Source organism: Osmia lignaria, chromosome 16, assembly GCF_051020975.1.
Source record: "Osmia lignaria lignaria isolate PbOS001 chromosome 16, iyOsmLign1, whole genome shotgun sequence".
NCBI classification, from domain to species: Eukaryota; Metazoa; Arthropoda; class Insecta; order Hymenoptera; family Megachilidae; genus Osmia; species Osmia lignaria.
In genome coordinates, this window is record NC_135047.1 from 3864907 (window position 1) to 3881944 (window position 17038).

General features: G+C 36.0%; 2 protein-coding genes across 3 annotated transcripts; one reads left to right on the forward strand and one right to left on the reverse strand.

Annotated features, from left to right (window-relative positions):
- Positions 1-468: 468 nt before the first annotated feature.
- Sil1 (Sil1 nucleotide exchange factor) lies at positions 469-4600 on the forward strand. Its single transcript, XM_034316990.2, has 4 exons — positions 469-832; positions 1184-1488; positions 1551-1810; positions 1879-4600. The coding sequence occupies exons 1-4, from the start codon at positions 715-717 to the stop codon at positions 2570-2572; spliced, it is 1377 nt and encodes a 458-aa protein (XP_034172881.1). The 5' UTR covers positions 469-714; the 3' UTR covers positions 2573-4600.
- On the reverse strand, positions 4044-16390 carry Zip99C (Zinc transporter Zip99C). 2 transcript variants are annotated; one of them, XM_034316991.2, is made up of 5 exons: positions 15067-16390; positions 7100-7210; positions 5709-5980; positions 5090-5621; positions 4044-5009 (listed from the first exon to the last, which is right to left on the reverse strand). In XM_034316991.2, the coding sequence occupies exons 1-5, from the start codon at positions 15287-15289 to the stop codon at positions 4834-4836; spliced, it is 1314 nt and encodes a 437-aa protein (XP_034172882.2). In that variant the 5' UTR covers positions 15290-16390; the 3' UTR covers positions 4044-4833. The 2 variants fall into 2 exon arrangements, with proteins under 2 accessions (XP_034172882.2, XP_034172883.2); XM_034316992.2 differs by having other exon boundaries at positions 7017-7210; positions 15067-15209.
- Between the last annotated feature and the right edge of the window lie 648 nt (positions 16391-17038).

Genomic DNA, 17038 nt, shown 5'->3' on the forward strand with positions numbered 1-17038 from the left:
ATAAAACATCACTGAAGGATTTAAGACGGGTGTTATTTAGCCCCCTATTTTAGGTTAATCATGAAAGAAATTAATCGAATCGAAAACGAATTCGTTTAGTTCCGTACTCTTCAGAATTTTCTTCAGCTAATCAATTTAAAAATCATTGTATACCCTTCAAAATTAATACATGAATTATTGTAAAGAGAAGGGCTATCTCGCTCATATGTATATTTTAATTATTAGTATTTTTTCGAACATTAAATGCGGAAATTACACGATATTCTTTTATACATACAATTATACTTTACAATGAATATAAAAACATGAAATATCATATATTTACAAATATAAAAATTTCAAGAATATAAGTTCTTTCTACAATAGATATAATAATATTTATTAGGCGTAGAAAAACGTTATAAAATGAATAATAATACGGTCTGAATGAAAAGTTTGGCAACGACGCGCTTAACGACTATTGGTCTACATAATCCTTGATGGTGAAAACATGAAACTAGCATCGATACATTGCCTGCATAAATATCAGGCGCAACACATGAATAACATTTAAATTGAACAGATGTGCGATGAAAGAGCTTCGTAAAAATATTAAGAAAGTATTTTAATACGGTTAACAAAAATTTATTGAAAAATTATAAAGAGTTTTGCGGAAGTTGACGGCGTATCTTGAGAAAAGTTGTATCCCTTGGTCAACGGCAAGAACTTAGAAGAATGCAATCTAATACGATTATTCTAACATGTTTACTCTTGTTACCGGTAATATCCGGTAACACGGAAAAAAATGAAACGACATTTATACCAACCCGGGAATGGCAAATTGTAAAAAAAGGTAAGTAAACATTTATTTAATATTCTACGACGAAATGTATGGGACTACTTTTTTACGCAGCTGATTGTGCTCTTCCTAATACCACGTCAGTCAAATTTGGCATCCTGATTTTTTCGAGAACACGAATTATAATTCCTCTGTCATTGTTTAAATGTGATATCCTCGATCTAATAAAAGATTTTCTGTAAAAATTTTGGTTTATGTTATTTCGAAATATATTAAATACATATATTTAAATATGATATAGCACAAAATATATACCACAGTAACGTACACAGAAATGTATTTATGGGTGCGAATAAAATCGTTTATAATACGATTCATTTTTGTATTTATTATATGTTTTATTAGGTACACCACTACCTAGAGGGTTGCACATACGGCACAATGTGCAAACTGGAGTTACAGAAGCCAAATTGTTGGATGTTGAGGATCTGGATGAAGAACATTCTACTGACAATTTGAATGTTACACATTCAATTACAGATTCAGCCACAAATTCTTTAACATTACATCCTGAAAAAGCAATTTTTGAAGATGAAGACACTTCTGTGACTACAGAAAAACCTGACTTGTTTGAACATCCAATACAGGAATTAAAGGCTAGATTAAAAAAGATGAAACAAGATAATGCAGAGAATATTCCAGAATTAGATGTAATTATTTCTATTCTACACAGAAGATTAGAATAAATTTTCTATATATATTGTACTTTTAGGACGAACATGCTAAAGAAATAAAAAAAAAATTTCGCGACTATGAGACACTGAAAAAAGAGCTTAAAGAACTTGAGATAAATATTACAACCGATTCAGAACTGTTAAATAATTATATTCAAAAGTTTCAAACTCATAAGAATGCAATCACTATGGGAACTTTAACAATAATAGAAGTGAAGGAAATATTAGATATTTTGCATAACCTAGAATATTTACTTCATCACATTGATAATGCCAAAGTGTTTACCGATATGGAAGGGTAGGTATAAAAATGACTTACCTATAATGAAATTACAAGGATTTACATTCTTAATATCTCAATTCCAGCATGAGTAAAATTGTATCTCCATGCCTTAATGGAACAAATAATGAAATAAAAGCTGAAGCTTTAAGGCTTCTTGGTGCAGCAGTTCAGTCCAATCCTCAAGTTCAGTTGAAAGCATTAGAAAGTGATCTTGTTCAGAAACTTTTATATATATTATCTACAAATAATATAGTAGATGTGAAATCAAGGTGTCTCTTTGCTTTGAGTGCCTTAATAAGACAGTTCCCAGCAGCTCAAAAAATTTGGATTGATCATGGAGGAGTAGAAATATTTGGAAAGATTTTGGTTGATGATGAGTTGCAAATACAAATAAAAGTCATGAAACTAATCAGTGACCTAATTATTGAAAGACAAAATATAGAACAAATCACGGATGCAAAACAAAAGCAAACAAGAATAAAAGCATACGCACCTGCAGATATAGAAAAAAAAGTGCTAATGTACGAGTATTGTAAACATTTAAGTAATCTAATGATAAGAAGTGTTAAAGAGGATCTTAGTTCATTATTTAATGATGAATTCCTTGAAACCATTGCCGAAAGTATGAACACTATTACTCCGATTTGTATAAATCAATTCAGAGAAACCAAAGATGTATTACTTCCAATCGTAAAGCATTTTTCGAACTCTTACGATATCTTAAATGTGCTGGTTGAAAAGCTTCAAACAGTTGAAAACACCCGTGATGAATTATAAATAGGAAATATGAAGTGTGTGTGATTGAACATTCGTGAAGAAGGAACTCTGGTATGTTAATTCATGTTCTAAGTCATTGTACGAAGTTTTACGCGTAACGAAACTCCTTTAGGCATAGACACTTTGATATCGCTTGTTGATATTACACAAAGACTGTGAATAACTACATATTCGGTAACGAATATGTTGCAAATTTTAATAAATAAATATACAGTGTATTATACAACGAGTGTGCGTGTGTATGTGTGAATCAAAGAAACAAAAAATAATACATAATGTCTGTATACAGGGTGTTCGGCCATGGGTGAATATCATTTGAGAGGATGGCAGCTGGGCTGATTTCGAAAAACTTTTTCCCTTACCGCAATACTCATTAATATTTAATTTTTAAATTATTTTAATGGAAAACACTGAGAAATCAGAACGCACATAGAACGTAGGCTAAGCTGCGCGAGTGTCGGCTACAAAACTGGTTTAGAGCGTGCTTGTTTACAAACTACTCGACAGCGAGTCGTGCTCAGTTCGTAGCCGACATTCCTGTGGTTAAGCACGCATTCCATACGCGCTGTAATTAGTCGACGTTTTTCATTAATAATTTGAAAACTAATGTTTAACGAGTATTTTGGTAAAAGGAAAGTTGATCATCTCGGTCATCACCCTCTTAAAGGATACTCCCCCTAACCGACAATCCTGTATATGTATAGTATATAAGGTACTTCAGTTACCTGTCTAATAAAGGTAAAGAATTGTTATGTTTCTTATGTTCTAAGAAGATTGTTTAATAAATTATTTTGTACTATTCTAATTCGTGTTGTTTGTTAGAACGAAAAAAAGATTTCAAACACACCCAGGCTGGTTTTATAGAATAACATATTTTATTTACAAATTATAATGGTTATATATGAACAATTTGCTTGTTTAGTCATAGTTTATAGAAAATATACTTGCCAAATTGCTGTTTAAACCAGCTTCATAAGTATAGAACCTCTATTTACACATGATTGAAAAGAATACTCATGTGTCAAGTTTTGTTGGTGAATACCTTGTTTTCTTTAAGTACAAGGATTATATTTGTTTTTGTGCCGTTCATTAAATCGCACATGATACTATGGAGAACAGATGGATTCTCCTTTTAGGTCAATGACTCACTTAATCCATGATCTTACAAATTTTCTAAAATACTTGATTTTACACGATTTTTCAAATTTTATTAAATACAATGTCTATATCTACATACCAATTTTACAGACTTTGCATAACACTTTAATGGATTATTTTTCTTTATGTACTGATGTATGAATTTTGTGTTTTTATATCTGTAATAATTTCTTTTTTTCCTTGTTACTTCCACGATAAAATAGTAAATTCGATATATTATTTACAAAACTGTGTAGGAACTTAAAATATACATCTGTCGTGTCGGAGTACGTGTGTCGAACGAACTGACGTTTATATCCGAAAATATACTTGCTTTTTCTGTGTGTAGTTTACAAAATGTTCTTTCATTTTTTTTTTCTTTTTTTCAAACACTAAACAAGGAAGCATAAACATTATATACACAATGATTCATTTCACAACGTGAAAGTCATACGTCAATACTAGATTCACATATGGAATTTCTGGATAACAAGGTTTAAGTGTGTCGATATCTCAAAAACGGAATCGCGTTTCTTTACAACATGCTTTCGATAGTTTATAGAGGAACATGTATATATTCATGTATAAACTATGCAACTGTTTATAACAATATCTCTCAAGGTATTAATATAAATTGATAATACCGAATTGCCAATAATACGATCCCCAATAAACGATCGAAAAATATAAAAGTAATTTGTATAAATACTTCCTTTCATTTCGTTTTCATTCTCTTACTTCTCTCATTTTCAGAAAAACACGAACATTACTCACCGCAAAACGAGACCGACGTACATCACCGAGGTGCAAATGAAACTCCTTCATTAAGGATGATCACAGGTAAACTCAAAACCAGTATTAGACCGATTTAAAAAAAACGAAAAGAAAATACTACATTCGCGTAATGAAATCATGGTTCCTCGTTTTCGCCGTCTCACAACGTACATTCACCCCTATTGAGCAACAAGTATTACACGGTACAATTCTTTTTTTTTTATGGCAAACTCGAATTACTGTCCTGGTACGTACCGAGATCCTACCCTCAAAAAACTCTATCCTCGGTAAGCACCAACATTAGTAGATCGACCACTGAATTCTAAAGGCTATTATAAAACAGCCTAACCCTAGTCGCAAAAGATTGTTAGAATTGCCATCACGAGAATACCGAATAATAACGCGGTGAACTGCTTTAAAGATTCTTTGGGATTAGATTCTTTAAGCAGTTCAGGCAAAATGGTTACCAATCCAATGTGTAGAAAACCACCCGCGGTGAATGGTAATATCCAACTTGTTTTTGCGCCTAGACACAAAGTAACATTTCAATTAAAAATTGATACATATTTTAAAAGATTGATCATAAATGTATATAAATATACCTACCTACTTCACCGCCGGAGAAACATACTGCAAACATAGCTCCAAAAATGCCACCAGTGGCAGTGAGAAGCTGCGCCCGCGCAGCATCCCATCTGTTAAATCCACTGCGTAACAGAATAGCAAAATCTCCAACCTCGTGAGGTATCTCGTGTATGAGAATAGCAAAAGTAGTAAGAACTCCCAAACGGAAGGAAACAAGGAATGAACCACCCACGGCCAGGCCATGAGTGAAATTGTCTATGATATTGGCTACCAAATTAAGGTAACCGGTTATGTGTTTGGCTTTGTCTGTCGTAGGAATCTTTTTAGCGCTAGGGACGTTACTTTTTGATGATTTAATCGAGAAGCCATTGGTTTTTGTCAATTTCTTCAAGCAATCTTCCGCATCATTTAACGACAGTCCTTTCAGAGTATTTGAGAACTCGCTGCACATTAAGACTGGCTTGATACCATTGATAAAGCCATTCTTATGAGTATCTTTGTAACCATTCGACAAGTGAGAGTATCCATTCTTCTTCTCCAAAAATGGTTGCATCTGCAAAAAACCATGTACATGAACATGCATGTAGAAAAATCTTTGTCCACGAGTATCTTATAGAAATTAGGAATATTGATATATTACCTCGTTCATAGCCTTTTCGAAGTCAGTCTTGGTGTAACGTTTCGAGAAACCATTTTTCAGATTGTTTCCCATCGACGTGATACAATTGTTGTTCTCCATTTCCTTCTCATCATCAATGCTCGTTTCATCGAGTATTTCTTTCTGATTCGCGAACGCATCATCGGGTTCAGCTTCCTGCTCGAATCCAAAGAGTTTTTCCGCTATGACGAACACCAGGAAGCCACTAAGTACCCACATGCCACAGCTCATCGACGGATGTCCAGCGTCGGTCGCTGAAATGACAACAATTTTGATTAACTACAATTTAATGAAGCAGGTAACTCGGAAATCGCATGTGAACTAGAAGAATCGAGTCGATTTCATTCAAGAGAGGACAACTGGCAATTGAAATCCGCAACTGAGGCACAATAGACTTTCAGAGCGTCGTTTGAACCGCTCACAAAGAGGTCGACGAAGGCAGAGGATCGCTTCGAGTCTGGCCTAGCATACACGATAGAACTATTCAATATTGTCTCAATTAATCTGGACTTAAATGTGAACGAAAAATTCCTGGAAAGACTGTACATTCGTCTCTGTCGTTTGAAACAGCGATAACATTCGGTGACAGGAAACATTCTAGGTAAAAATTTTTGCAGACGACACGGGGTCGGTAGAGTTCAAAACGATTAAAAGAGTGATAAAGCAACCGGTGTCTCGAGGGCATAGACGCCATAGCGAGCGCACAAAATTGCGGATGGCGCACGTGAACTGCACATGCATTCTTGATTGAACGATACAGAAAGAGAAGAGTAGAGAGCCTGTATAGGATGCGCAGATATTATTGCACTGATCGATCGGTTTCTTAATATTCGAAGTCGATAAACAGGGGGACTTTCCGGGCTGCGTCGTTCAAGGCTTCATTAACCCCGTGACACTATTGCTGCTTCCTTGTGTCGCATATTTACGTTTCATTGTTATATAATTTGTCATACTCATTACGCAATGTTTTGTCAATAATTTGTTTGAAATTGTAAATTATGGACCATTCTGTGCAAGCTGATTTCGTACTTCTAAGTCATTCTAGGAGCCATTATTAATAAATGATAGGATATCGTAGCTAAAGAGCAATCCCTTATAGTTTCTTCAAAAATTTTACAGTAAAGTAGAAATAAGCCTGCAGAATTTCGTTCGAAGTCCATTCATGCGGGCTTCGCGATTGGTTTATTCATTATCTAATGTGACTCATCTTTCAACTGAATCACGAAACGCCTCTGTTGCCATTTTGTGCGATGGTATTGCAAGCAAGGGCGAACCACTAGTTGCTAATACCTTCTATCTCCATTTCTTCCGATAAAACGCGTTTTCTTCGGTCGAATCGCAAGAGGCATCCAAATCCTCCAGTATTATCGTACCTTTTTGCATCGAACTGTTCGCCCATGCTTCCGGCAAAAGGTGGAGGAAGACGTCGCCCAAAAGACCACCGACTGCGAAGCTCAGCAATACTTTCAACGTACCGGCGCTGTCTGTAACATAGAAACCCAATGGAGATACGTTAGATTCATAGTATATTGCGTTACTTGAAGGATCTAAAATTCGGTCGTTAACCTTTTACACTGGAGAGGCAAAGAGACTCTCACTCTCCGCTTGATTTAACGCAGCAACATGAATGATGACTGAAAGGCAACAATTACTGTTTTATCAACAGATATCTGTCCTCTTTACATTTTAAATATTGGAGTCTATTGTCTAGGAGCATTTTACAACACAGCATTGTATTTGAAGTTATTTTGCATTTGGTCTGTTGATTTTACATTGTTTCATGATAGAGACATCCGGTTGAATAGGAAGTTTTCTGTCGTGATTAATGAAGGAAGGGTAACATCCGAAGGCTTTGTTATTAAAATTTCTACGTCGAATGCTAGCAATTATCGAAAATTAGGTCCACTGAACGAACAATGTGATCCTAGCAAATCCCATTTACTAAACCATACATATGAGTAGAAATATCGACACGGATGATGAGTTGGTTTCTCCTGCGAGTTGTCGATAAATTTCGAAGCCAAATCGCGTATCATCGATAATTTCACTCGCGATTGATTTCCTCGCATGGATAGAAGGTGATCGTATTAAAACGCGATCCAGTCAACTCGATACCTTTACCCTACATTTTAGTCCTATTTCAATCGATCACCCACACTATTCCACACTTAATAAGTTAACCTTTTGCAATGATTTTCCGGACCGCTTGAGAATAAAATCCGAGGGGATTAAAAAGTAAAATCAGTTTAATTCTCCTTCAGAAACAGCCACTTGAGAAGAAATCAAACACCGTTTTCCCTATCATTCTGTACGATTAGATGATATCAATCACTGCCGGCAACCGATCGCCAATTATATAGATTATTGTATTTTTCATTACGTCAACTGTACTATCTTCTTAGATTTACAAAAAGAACCAAATATAATTGGTTTATCGCGATTAGTCCAGTCTTGATTTTGGACAAATGTTCAAGAAATTTTACGGATTATTTTTTGCGATTAATTGAGAAAGATAATCGGGATCTTTTTTTATTTTAATGAAAGATTATTTTAAAAAATGTGTGCCTGCATCAATGCGAGATTGAGATAGTTGCTCGGCAGACCTTGATCCACTTTTTGTGGAGCAGATTATTAAATGAAGAATTAAGAAGAGCGCAGAACGCGCAGTATTCTTAATGAACAGTATAGACACTCGTTCGTTGAAAAATTCATCAGTTCAGTTTGAAAACAATTTCAGAACGATAACGTAAGACGGAATATCAAATCGGGTATTCAAGACAGTCGACGTACCCTCGATTAATTTTCTCATACGACAAACAATAATAATCGGACAATTACGACCGCGGTTAATTATTCTATAAAGATAAACGTTCGTTCGTTTCGAGCGAAAAGTTCAGTAAACCCCCGAGTTTTCTCGATACGACAACCTTTTCGTGAAAAATAGTTGCAGCTAGTTGCACGTCTTGTCCTCGTGAAACAGACCTTTACAATTCCACGTGGAAATCTTTTATTCAATCGACATAAATCTCCAGCGTACGAGGGACTTTTCGTCTCGGACGTCGAACACGAGCACGCGATGCAGGGAAATTGGAACAAATAAAGTCATCGGTTGCAAAAGTTGCACGAACGAGTAATTTCCCGAGTGTAATACGTACGCAGAGGAAAAAGAAGGAAAATGTATATACGATTAATCATTGAATTTCTTTACTTATGCGCTACTTTCACTCCATTCATTGCTTGAATTATTTATAGGAAAAAGAAATTTGTAATGTGTAACATCATTTTTTAACATTCTATCCTTAATAATATAATTCAAATGTATGTACATTTTCTTTGATGCGTGCAGAATCAGCATGTATTTCCCCTCGCGGAATCGCGAACCTTGCACCGACCTCGTGATCGATGGGACGGATCAATAAATCTTGCGTTAGTCTCGATACTTTTTAAGACGAATCAGTGTTTACACACTGCACACGAGCCACAGTTACTAGGATATATGAAACATGTCAACCGTTGTTCCTTAAAAAAGATTCGGTGTGTTTACAATTGAAATGATTGAAGTAGGAAAGAGTTGTGACAGCGGTTCTACGAATGAATGCAAACAGTCAAACAATAAGCCATTAGTAATAAAAGTTGCGATGACACGTTAGCGATAAACTCTCTGCAACGGAAAAACCCTTTCCCTGTTTCGTTTACACCCACTGATGGTCAACCGAACCGTGTCTAATTACATGCGCGTTTTTTTGCATTATGCAACTTAAACTGCATTATTCCATCTTTTTTTTTCGGATGCTCGGTTCTGATATAATTTTAGTACAGTTGAAGTATTCAATTTTGAAGGAAATTGTCACCAAAACAGAATTCATACAAAATTAACTCGGGTAGCAAATTTGTAACATCTTCTATACAGAATCGCGGATAGTTTTATTTTAACAACGTTGCTTGCAAAATAAGTGCATGAGGAAAATAAGCGCGTTTATGGCGCGTGACCAATGATAAATCTGTGTTATCTTCAACGACGAGTTCCCGAATTGCGCTACGCGATAATTAGTTGTACGATAATTTGGAAACATGAGTCCGAGGCATTGAATTTTCGTTTCTGTGTCGCGTGGCGCCTTGGAATCAAGCGCGTCTTGCATCTTCATCTTACGATCTTCATCTTAAACGCGATTCTTAGAATTGTTTATGGACAAAGAAGCATTTTTCATGATGAAACAACGCAACGTTATTGCACTCAACAATCTCCACCATCAAACTTGCTTAATTGTGCTATTACGACGCGCATGCATTAGAATAATTAATCCCTTTCGCGAACGTTTTCTCGCTGTTCTTTGAAAACAAAACTTGGAATATACAATTTAGAGAGGATGAGACAGTAATGTATTCTGTTACTATCATCGCGACATTTTAAATGGAAACGAGATCAATTTGCATGGCAAATCGTTAGTTTCTTTAAATTCTAAATTTACCTGCTCCGAATGATAAATATTTTTAGTATCGAGAATTTATTAAATTCCTGTTTCAAATTCAATTGATAAGGAATCTTTTCGTTCTACCGAATCATATATCATTTTTATTATCTCCGAAATGGAATTTTTAATCCTATTCATTGCGTAATATTTGAAATACTTCAGATAACTGTGCAATTTTAGAAACATTTTAGTTATGCTTAAAAAAAAGTCGCGATTTTATACACGATGGTATCATTACAATGTCGCTGTAAAATTATCGATCAATTTGATAGCTTTATCAACATTCGCTCGCAACAATATCAACGGTCATTTTGTTTCGTTTATTTTTATTGTTTCTTATCGAAAACATCATATTTACTGAAAAAGTTGCAAAAGATTACTAGACGGACACTTGACTCCTGATTGCTCCGTGGTCATTTTTGAAAAATGCACGGCAATTCGATGAAATTATAGATACGATAGAGGATCAATCTTCAAATTGTCATTTGCCAATTAATAAAAAAGTCTTTTCTGACAAGAAGTTTGATGAATTAGCTTGGCAACTAAGTATTGCTTCAAAGTAGCACGCAGCTGGATCGAAAATTTGCCACAAATAAAGTGAAATCTATCATTTATCAATTTTGATAAATGACAGGAAGTGACTCAAGGTCTACCGCGATGGAAAAAATATAAAATTGAGAGACGATTGCGACTGAAAAAGAATTGAATAACGAAGGAATGCATGTAACATAATCATACTTTCCATTCCATGGAGTTGATCACGATTCAGAGGTTCAAATACAGATTGCATTAGAACGAGTGTCGTGGGTAGCACAACGAGACAAGCTTGATAATAGACTCTAGAATAGTCGGTGTCTCTGAGAGAGAGAGAGAAACGTCATTTGATGCTCCATCCGTTTCGTCATTTCCAGATTCGTTCAGAATCGCTGCGTTCTAAACTTTAACATTCCATCCTAATCCTTTTATACGTAACACGTTTCAAAGAATGCAACCAGAGCGTAGGAGACAATAGAGGTGCGATAATTGCACTTTGCCTGCACACCTGGTGCTCCATTTACGGCTAAGGAATTTTCCTGCTCTAATTCTCAAATTCCAGCGAACATCGACTATTTTTCTCTGGATGATTTAGAATTTAAATTGAAATCTACCAAAGAGAATAAGCAATGAGAAATTCAACGAAAGTGCAGTTTGATCGAATCGCGAAAAAATCATCTTGCTCAACGTTGCATCATCGATTTATGTACAGTTTCGCAATTTAAATGGGATACTTTGCTTAATCCTGCACCACGATACGATCATCGAGACACCAGCCAACGAACACCATCACGAAGAGGAGGTCGATGACCAAACACGGTAACTGCAGCTGTCGAAGAACGAACAGAGAAACGATTCACGTGTTTCAATAAAGGGAAAAAAAGAGAGAGATACAGAGGTCTCATTTGACTTGCAAACGAGGAAAACAATTAATAGCGTGGGGTAAAAATAATCTGTCAGGATACGGTCAACCATTTAATCCTTTCGCTGCCCTCGACGTGCATATACGTCGTCGAAAACCGATTGCCAATTGCAGTACTCGGCTTATCAATTGAAACAGAGTAGTAAAATAAATAATGAATCAATTATTTATCAATAGTTGTGCGTGCGACCATAGCATGCAAAATATTCGATAGAATTTTAAATATCGTTTGCAAGTTGTTTAAACGTCCTCGACCTTATTGATCGTCCTTCGAAGGAAATTTCTAGAAGAATTTCCGTCAATACTACAGCCTGACGCGTGTCTAACCAACGAAAGTGCAAAAGTGAAAACCGCCTCTACCGTGTCGTTGACAAGTTTTCAATAGAAAAAAGTATAGCAAAGGCAAGCAAGCGTATCGATTTGTTTCGTAATTTTCCTTCTTCATCTCCAGACGTAATCGAGGGTTCTGGAAAATGCCAGGTGTTGGACTTGATCCTTTATACTTTGTATGGGAGGATTTTGGGCACCCTTAGGAACCATAGGTGTTACCTGGTCCGTATAGATCGTTTCGATCCAGACATGTATAAGATCGTCTTAAAATATTTCAATAAAAAGAATAAGAAATTTCGATGGTTAGTGCGACTAGCGAATTCCAATAATAATTATGCAGACAGGAAATCCATTTGAATATAAAGAACCAACCAAAGTATTTACGACTGATATAACTCGTTACGAGTTTTATGAGAGGCCTAATAAAGAAAATCGTCATTTCTTCGTGATACGAATTATTATTAAATGAATTGTCTGCATAAAGTAATTTATAGACACATTCATTTTTGATAGGAGAGAACTACTGCAAAACTTTATTACAGTTATGACCGTGTGCACTGGTATCATTGCAATGGCGCCCTTGAATTGACGTGTTGATTAAAAACGGTGTTACGTACACTTCTACTGTCCTCCTACATACGAATTGGAAATTTCATTCGTATTCTCCATTGTATCCAACAAGTTCCACGACCTTCGAGGTTCCCTGTGTCGTGACACAATATCCACGTTCATGTGGACTTCGCGCGTTCTTTTGCTACATCCAAATGTTAAACATCTTTGAAAAACACAATAGAAAAGATAGATCCTATTATACTCGAAGATAAGCAAATTTCTTCAAAAGCAAAATGTGAAAGAAAGAAGTGTAGAAAACATTCGACTAGATGAACGGGGCCAAAATGGGGATCCACCTTTCTCGTTCGTGATCTAGATACTTAAAAAAGGAATTTGCATGTTCTCCTCCATTTCTTCTTGCAACTAGCAAATTCCATTGACGCTACATACATTCTCAGGAACTAGTTCGACGAGCTTGCATGAAAGCATTGGCGTGGAACAATGAGTGTCGCGGATTAACACGAATCGCGAATTCTGTTAACGCGTTACTCAGCTCGCACAATGGATCATCTTGTCGTTGCGTCGACCATGTTACTCTGAAGCATTTGCAGAATTTCATGGCAGCGTTGTTCGCAGCTTACGAACGAGGCAGTGGCGAAAATTAACTCCTCGAATGGGGAGGGTGAATACAGACCCCCGTGCTTATGAAATAAGAGGCGTAGAGATATTGTCCAGATCCTCCTACGTTTCTGTCTCCCCCCTAGTGATACAATAAACATTCATCGCAAATAGTCTGGCTCGATACGAAATGTTTTCCGCTAAGAGACAAGATTACACTTCGGGAGAAGACGCTGGCACGATGCGCAGCAGTGAATAATGTGCGCAGCAGAATCTTCCCATACGGGCCAAATGTGTTTCTTTTTAAACACCGGTGGATCCTACCCGACGTAACAACCTATCATTATTTTTATCCCGTCCACGGTGCCACGGTACCGTGTATAATTTCGCGTGCACGAAATCGTGGAACTATTAAAAAGAACGAACAAGTGAACCGCAACATCAGCCAACGCGACCAAGTAATTTCTAAAAATGGACATCTCCACCAATCTGAGAGCCACGTTGCGTTAATACGTCGTTTCATTTGCAATTTGTTTCTTATAACAGTTAATTCGTTCCAATTAGATAGATAACGGAGAAAAGGAGTAAACAATATTTAACTTCAATCAGTAGATCTCTATGGATCAGCTTGTCTGAAAAACATCCATAAACTTATTTATCTCTGTTTTATTAAAGAAAAAAATCAGCTTAGTTTTATGCGACAAGATATAGTACGAATAATTTTTGCATTTGTTGTGTTATTTCAGAGAATTATGGATATTAATTATTTGTTTGGAAACTAGGAATCCGTGATATAATAATCCGTGACCTCAGACTTGGAAATCATGACAAATTCCTTTCGTACAAATATTTACCTCCTGTTTCGGTCAAATTTCTGTGCAGAATTTTGAAATTATCTAGGTAGATTCTAACATTTCGTTCGAAAGCATATCGCGACGAAACAGAAACTTAACGAGATAAACATTGTCTGATAAAAATACAATTTGCATCGGGTATTAATATCCAATTGCGTCCGAAGAATTACAAAATCGATACAATAATTAACTGTCCCAATAAAATACGGAAATGTTACAATTTAATTTCTAATAATTTTACTTGAACACGATTCGCTATTTGTACAAAAGATCATCGATTGTTATCGTGTACTTATGGCTAAGGGAACTTGGTTTCGCAAGTCAACTATTGGCGTCCAAACTAATCGATATAATTTTGTACAGCCCATACAGATTATTAATTTCATTTATTTCTGATTATCTTTGAATCGTACAAAAGGAAAGAACACAATTTCATTAAGCGTTATCTGTCGCAAACAAGTCGAAAAGGTGTATTGATTAATTGATGATTAAGTAACCAATCGGACGGGACCAACTAAATATAGTATAAGATTAGATTAATTGTTAGTGTTAAAATTCATAAAAACTTAAACTCATCCACTGTAAATTTGTACTCTATCTGAAAGAACCGGAAGTGCATATACCATTAAATGTATATACCACCGCATCGCAAAGTAACAAACCATCTCATTGGTCCACTTGGGTGCAACAAAGGCTTTTCTTGGTTAAAGGGAAAGGTAGAGGGAGAAGTCTCCCGCCATTTGCTTTTAAGCTTGGGGAAACCCCCGAGAGAGTCTAGCCTAGAACTTTCTATACCAACGCTTAAAAAACATGGACAAATAGGACAAATGGTGGAAGGTTTCCTTAACTAAGGGAAACCAAAGTTGCACCTGATCATATAGATCATCTGTACTAACCTATTGTGAGCTATTTCTCGCGTGCGCGTTAAAACGTGTACATAACCTCCTATTCATGATCGTCAAACTTTTTCATAGTAGAAACAAATATGAATCGTACACAGTCGTGCTAACAAAATATTAATAATGATAAAATAATCCAATGAAAGGAAGAAGCATTACCTCCTGTTTTTAGATTGGCACCTTCTTCAATAGGGATGATCAGCAAAGGGAAGATACCAGTTAATCCGATCATAGTGCTACCGATCAAAGAAAACAACCACGGGGTTTGTTCTAAATATTCCACCATGGCCTCCAAAGGTGTCCACATATCCTCTGTGATCATTTCATACAAAAATCCAACGGAGTCGGTACAATTCTGTTGCATGCACATGTTTGCCGCCATATTTGTGCGTTGCGTATCGAACACTTCTGCTTGTCAAAAATGAAATGTTTCTACTCTTCCGTTTTCTTCGATAATCTTCTTAAACAATTTCAATGATCCTCGTAGAGCTCGACACGGTTGTAATGAAAGAAAAATCACAGGCAGCTTCCAGCTTCTTTTTTTGTCACAGTTTGTTTATTCTAAGATAACCCTGCTATCGTACCAGAGCACCCCCAATAAGACTGTATCTTTATCCTGGCCAGTTATGTAGAAATGGCACATAAACGTGTAGAATCTCTCGGAGATAACAATCTCGTTATCGTGCGAAAAATATCAGCACGAAGAACGAGCGTTTAGGAAATCGTCGAGAGGACGACAAACCGAGCGCCCGACTAACCTACACTGAGGATTGAGTACGGACGCTACAAATCAGACGGTCTCCGCCTCTACCGTTGTCGATTTTGTTGATCAAATCAAGCCTCTTGTTATTTCATACCGTCGCGATGCAGAGTGCAAGAGTACCAAGATCGTACCTTCAAAAATAAATGCGCTGAAGTAATTGTCACAGTACGAGTACAACGTTGGCTGGATCTCAATTGTTCTTGCGTCTTTTATACTGTTACTGTTCTTATTTTTTACCGTTAAACTTGTGCTGATCATTCGATTCGTGCACGATGCGATAGTATATCATCGAGATAAGAACACAATGGAAAGTGACGTCGTCTGTCACTGAAAACATCAGCCGGGTTTCTTCTTTCAAGTTTCTTTATCGACTATGTCGATTTATATACGAATTGGTACACTTTTTAACAAATTATTCGTGGTCACTTTTACCGCCAGAAATGATAAACACGATTACACAACGAGTCGCGATACAGAACGTACTTCAAGTCGGTCCGGATCTTCTCCTTTGTGTTCTTCGTTTATTCTTGGATTATGTACGTTCTCAATTTATCCTGTTTTCATTCGAACAAGTGTAAAATACACCGTTCAACAGTCAGAATCGTAACGTTGTGTTTATTTTGTGCAATGTTTGGTTTGATTTGTTGGTTAAGAAACGACATAGAATTTCACACAGTCAGCACATCGACGCAATGGTTAATGCGCGTTACGACGATGGCGATCCCTTTTTATAGCTACCCAAGCACTCCGTCAGGTTGCTGCACATGCAAGACAGAGAAGTGGAATTGTAGACGATTCGGATGACAAGGAAAAATAAAGAAAGGATGAGAAAGGGTAAGAAAAACAATGAAAGAACGAATTTTGAAGCAATTTTACAGAACAGTGAATTGTTTTTGGATGTTAGATAAGAATCGATATTGAAGAAACAAACAAATAACCTATACGTAGAATGAAATTTTAACTCAATCGTTACCGAGTACTGAAACAATAGAGGCGCTACTGTAACATTTTTAAATGAATTCAATTTTTAATGCTTTTTCCTGTGTATTTTTCTCCTCAGCTAGATTAAATCAATTCAATTTTATAATGTAATTATTTCCAATGAAATACTTGATTCATCTGCAGAGATATTTAGCATTTTTATCGCAACACTTCTGTGTATTGCATATCTCCTCATGTATCTTGGTGATAACAAAAACGTCGTAGCAGCAGTTAATTTTTAAAGGATTAAAATTACGGAGATAATTATATGAGATAATGCAATTCCAAGTAAAATAGACACATGATATTCCATGAATTATCTTTTCTATGTATAAACTAAAATTTGAAGAATGACGTACTCTTTCAATCGTATTTTGTAAAGTCTTT

Excerpts from the sequence above, each read along its gene's own strand:
- Sil1 (XM_034316990.2), top strand. The coding sequence starts at position 715 with ATGCAATCTAATACGATTATTCTAACATGTTTACTCTTGTTACCGGTA. Across the intron at positions 833-1,183 it reads ATGGCAAATTGTAAAAAAAG|GTACACCACTACCTAGAGGG; the intron begins GTAAGTAAACAT and ends ATGTTTTATTAG. Across the intron at positions 1,489-1,550 it reads AGAATATTCCAGAATTAGAT|GACGAACATGCTAAAGAAAT; the intron begins GTAATTATTTCT and ends TTGTACTTTTAG.
- Zip99C (XM_034316991.2), bottom strand. The coding sequence starts at position 15,289 with ATGGCGGCAAACATGTGCATGCAACAGAATTGTACCGACTCCGTTGGA. Across the intron at positions 5,622-5,708 it reads TCGAAAAGGCTATGAACGAG|ATGCAACCATTTTTGGAGAA; the intron begins GTAATATATCAA and ends GGTTTTTTGCAG. Across the intron at positions 5,010-5,089 it reads TTTCTCCGGCGGTGAAGTAG|GCGCAAAAACAAGTTGGATA; the intron begins GTAGGTATATTT and ends CTTTGTGTCTAG.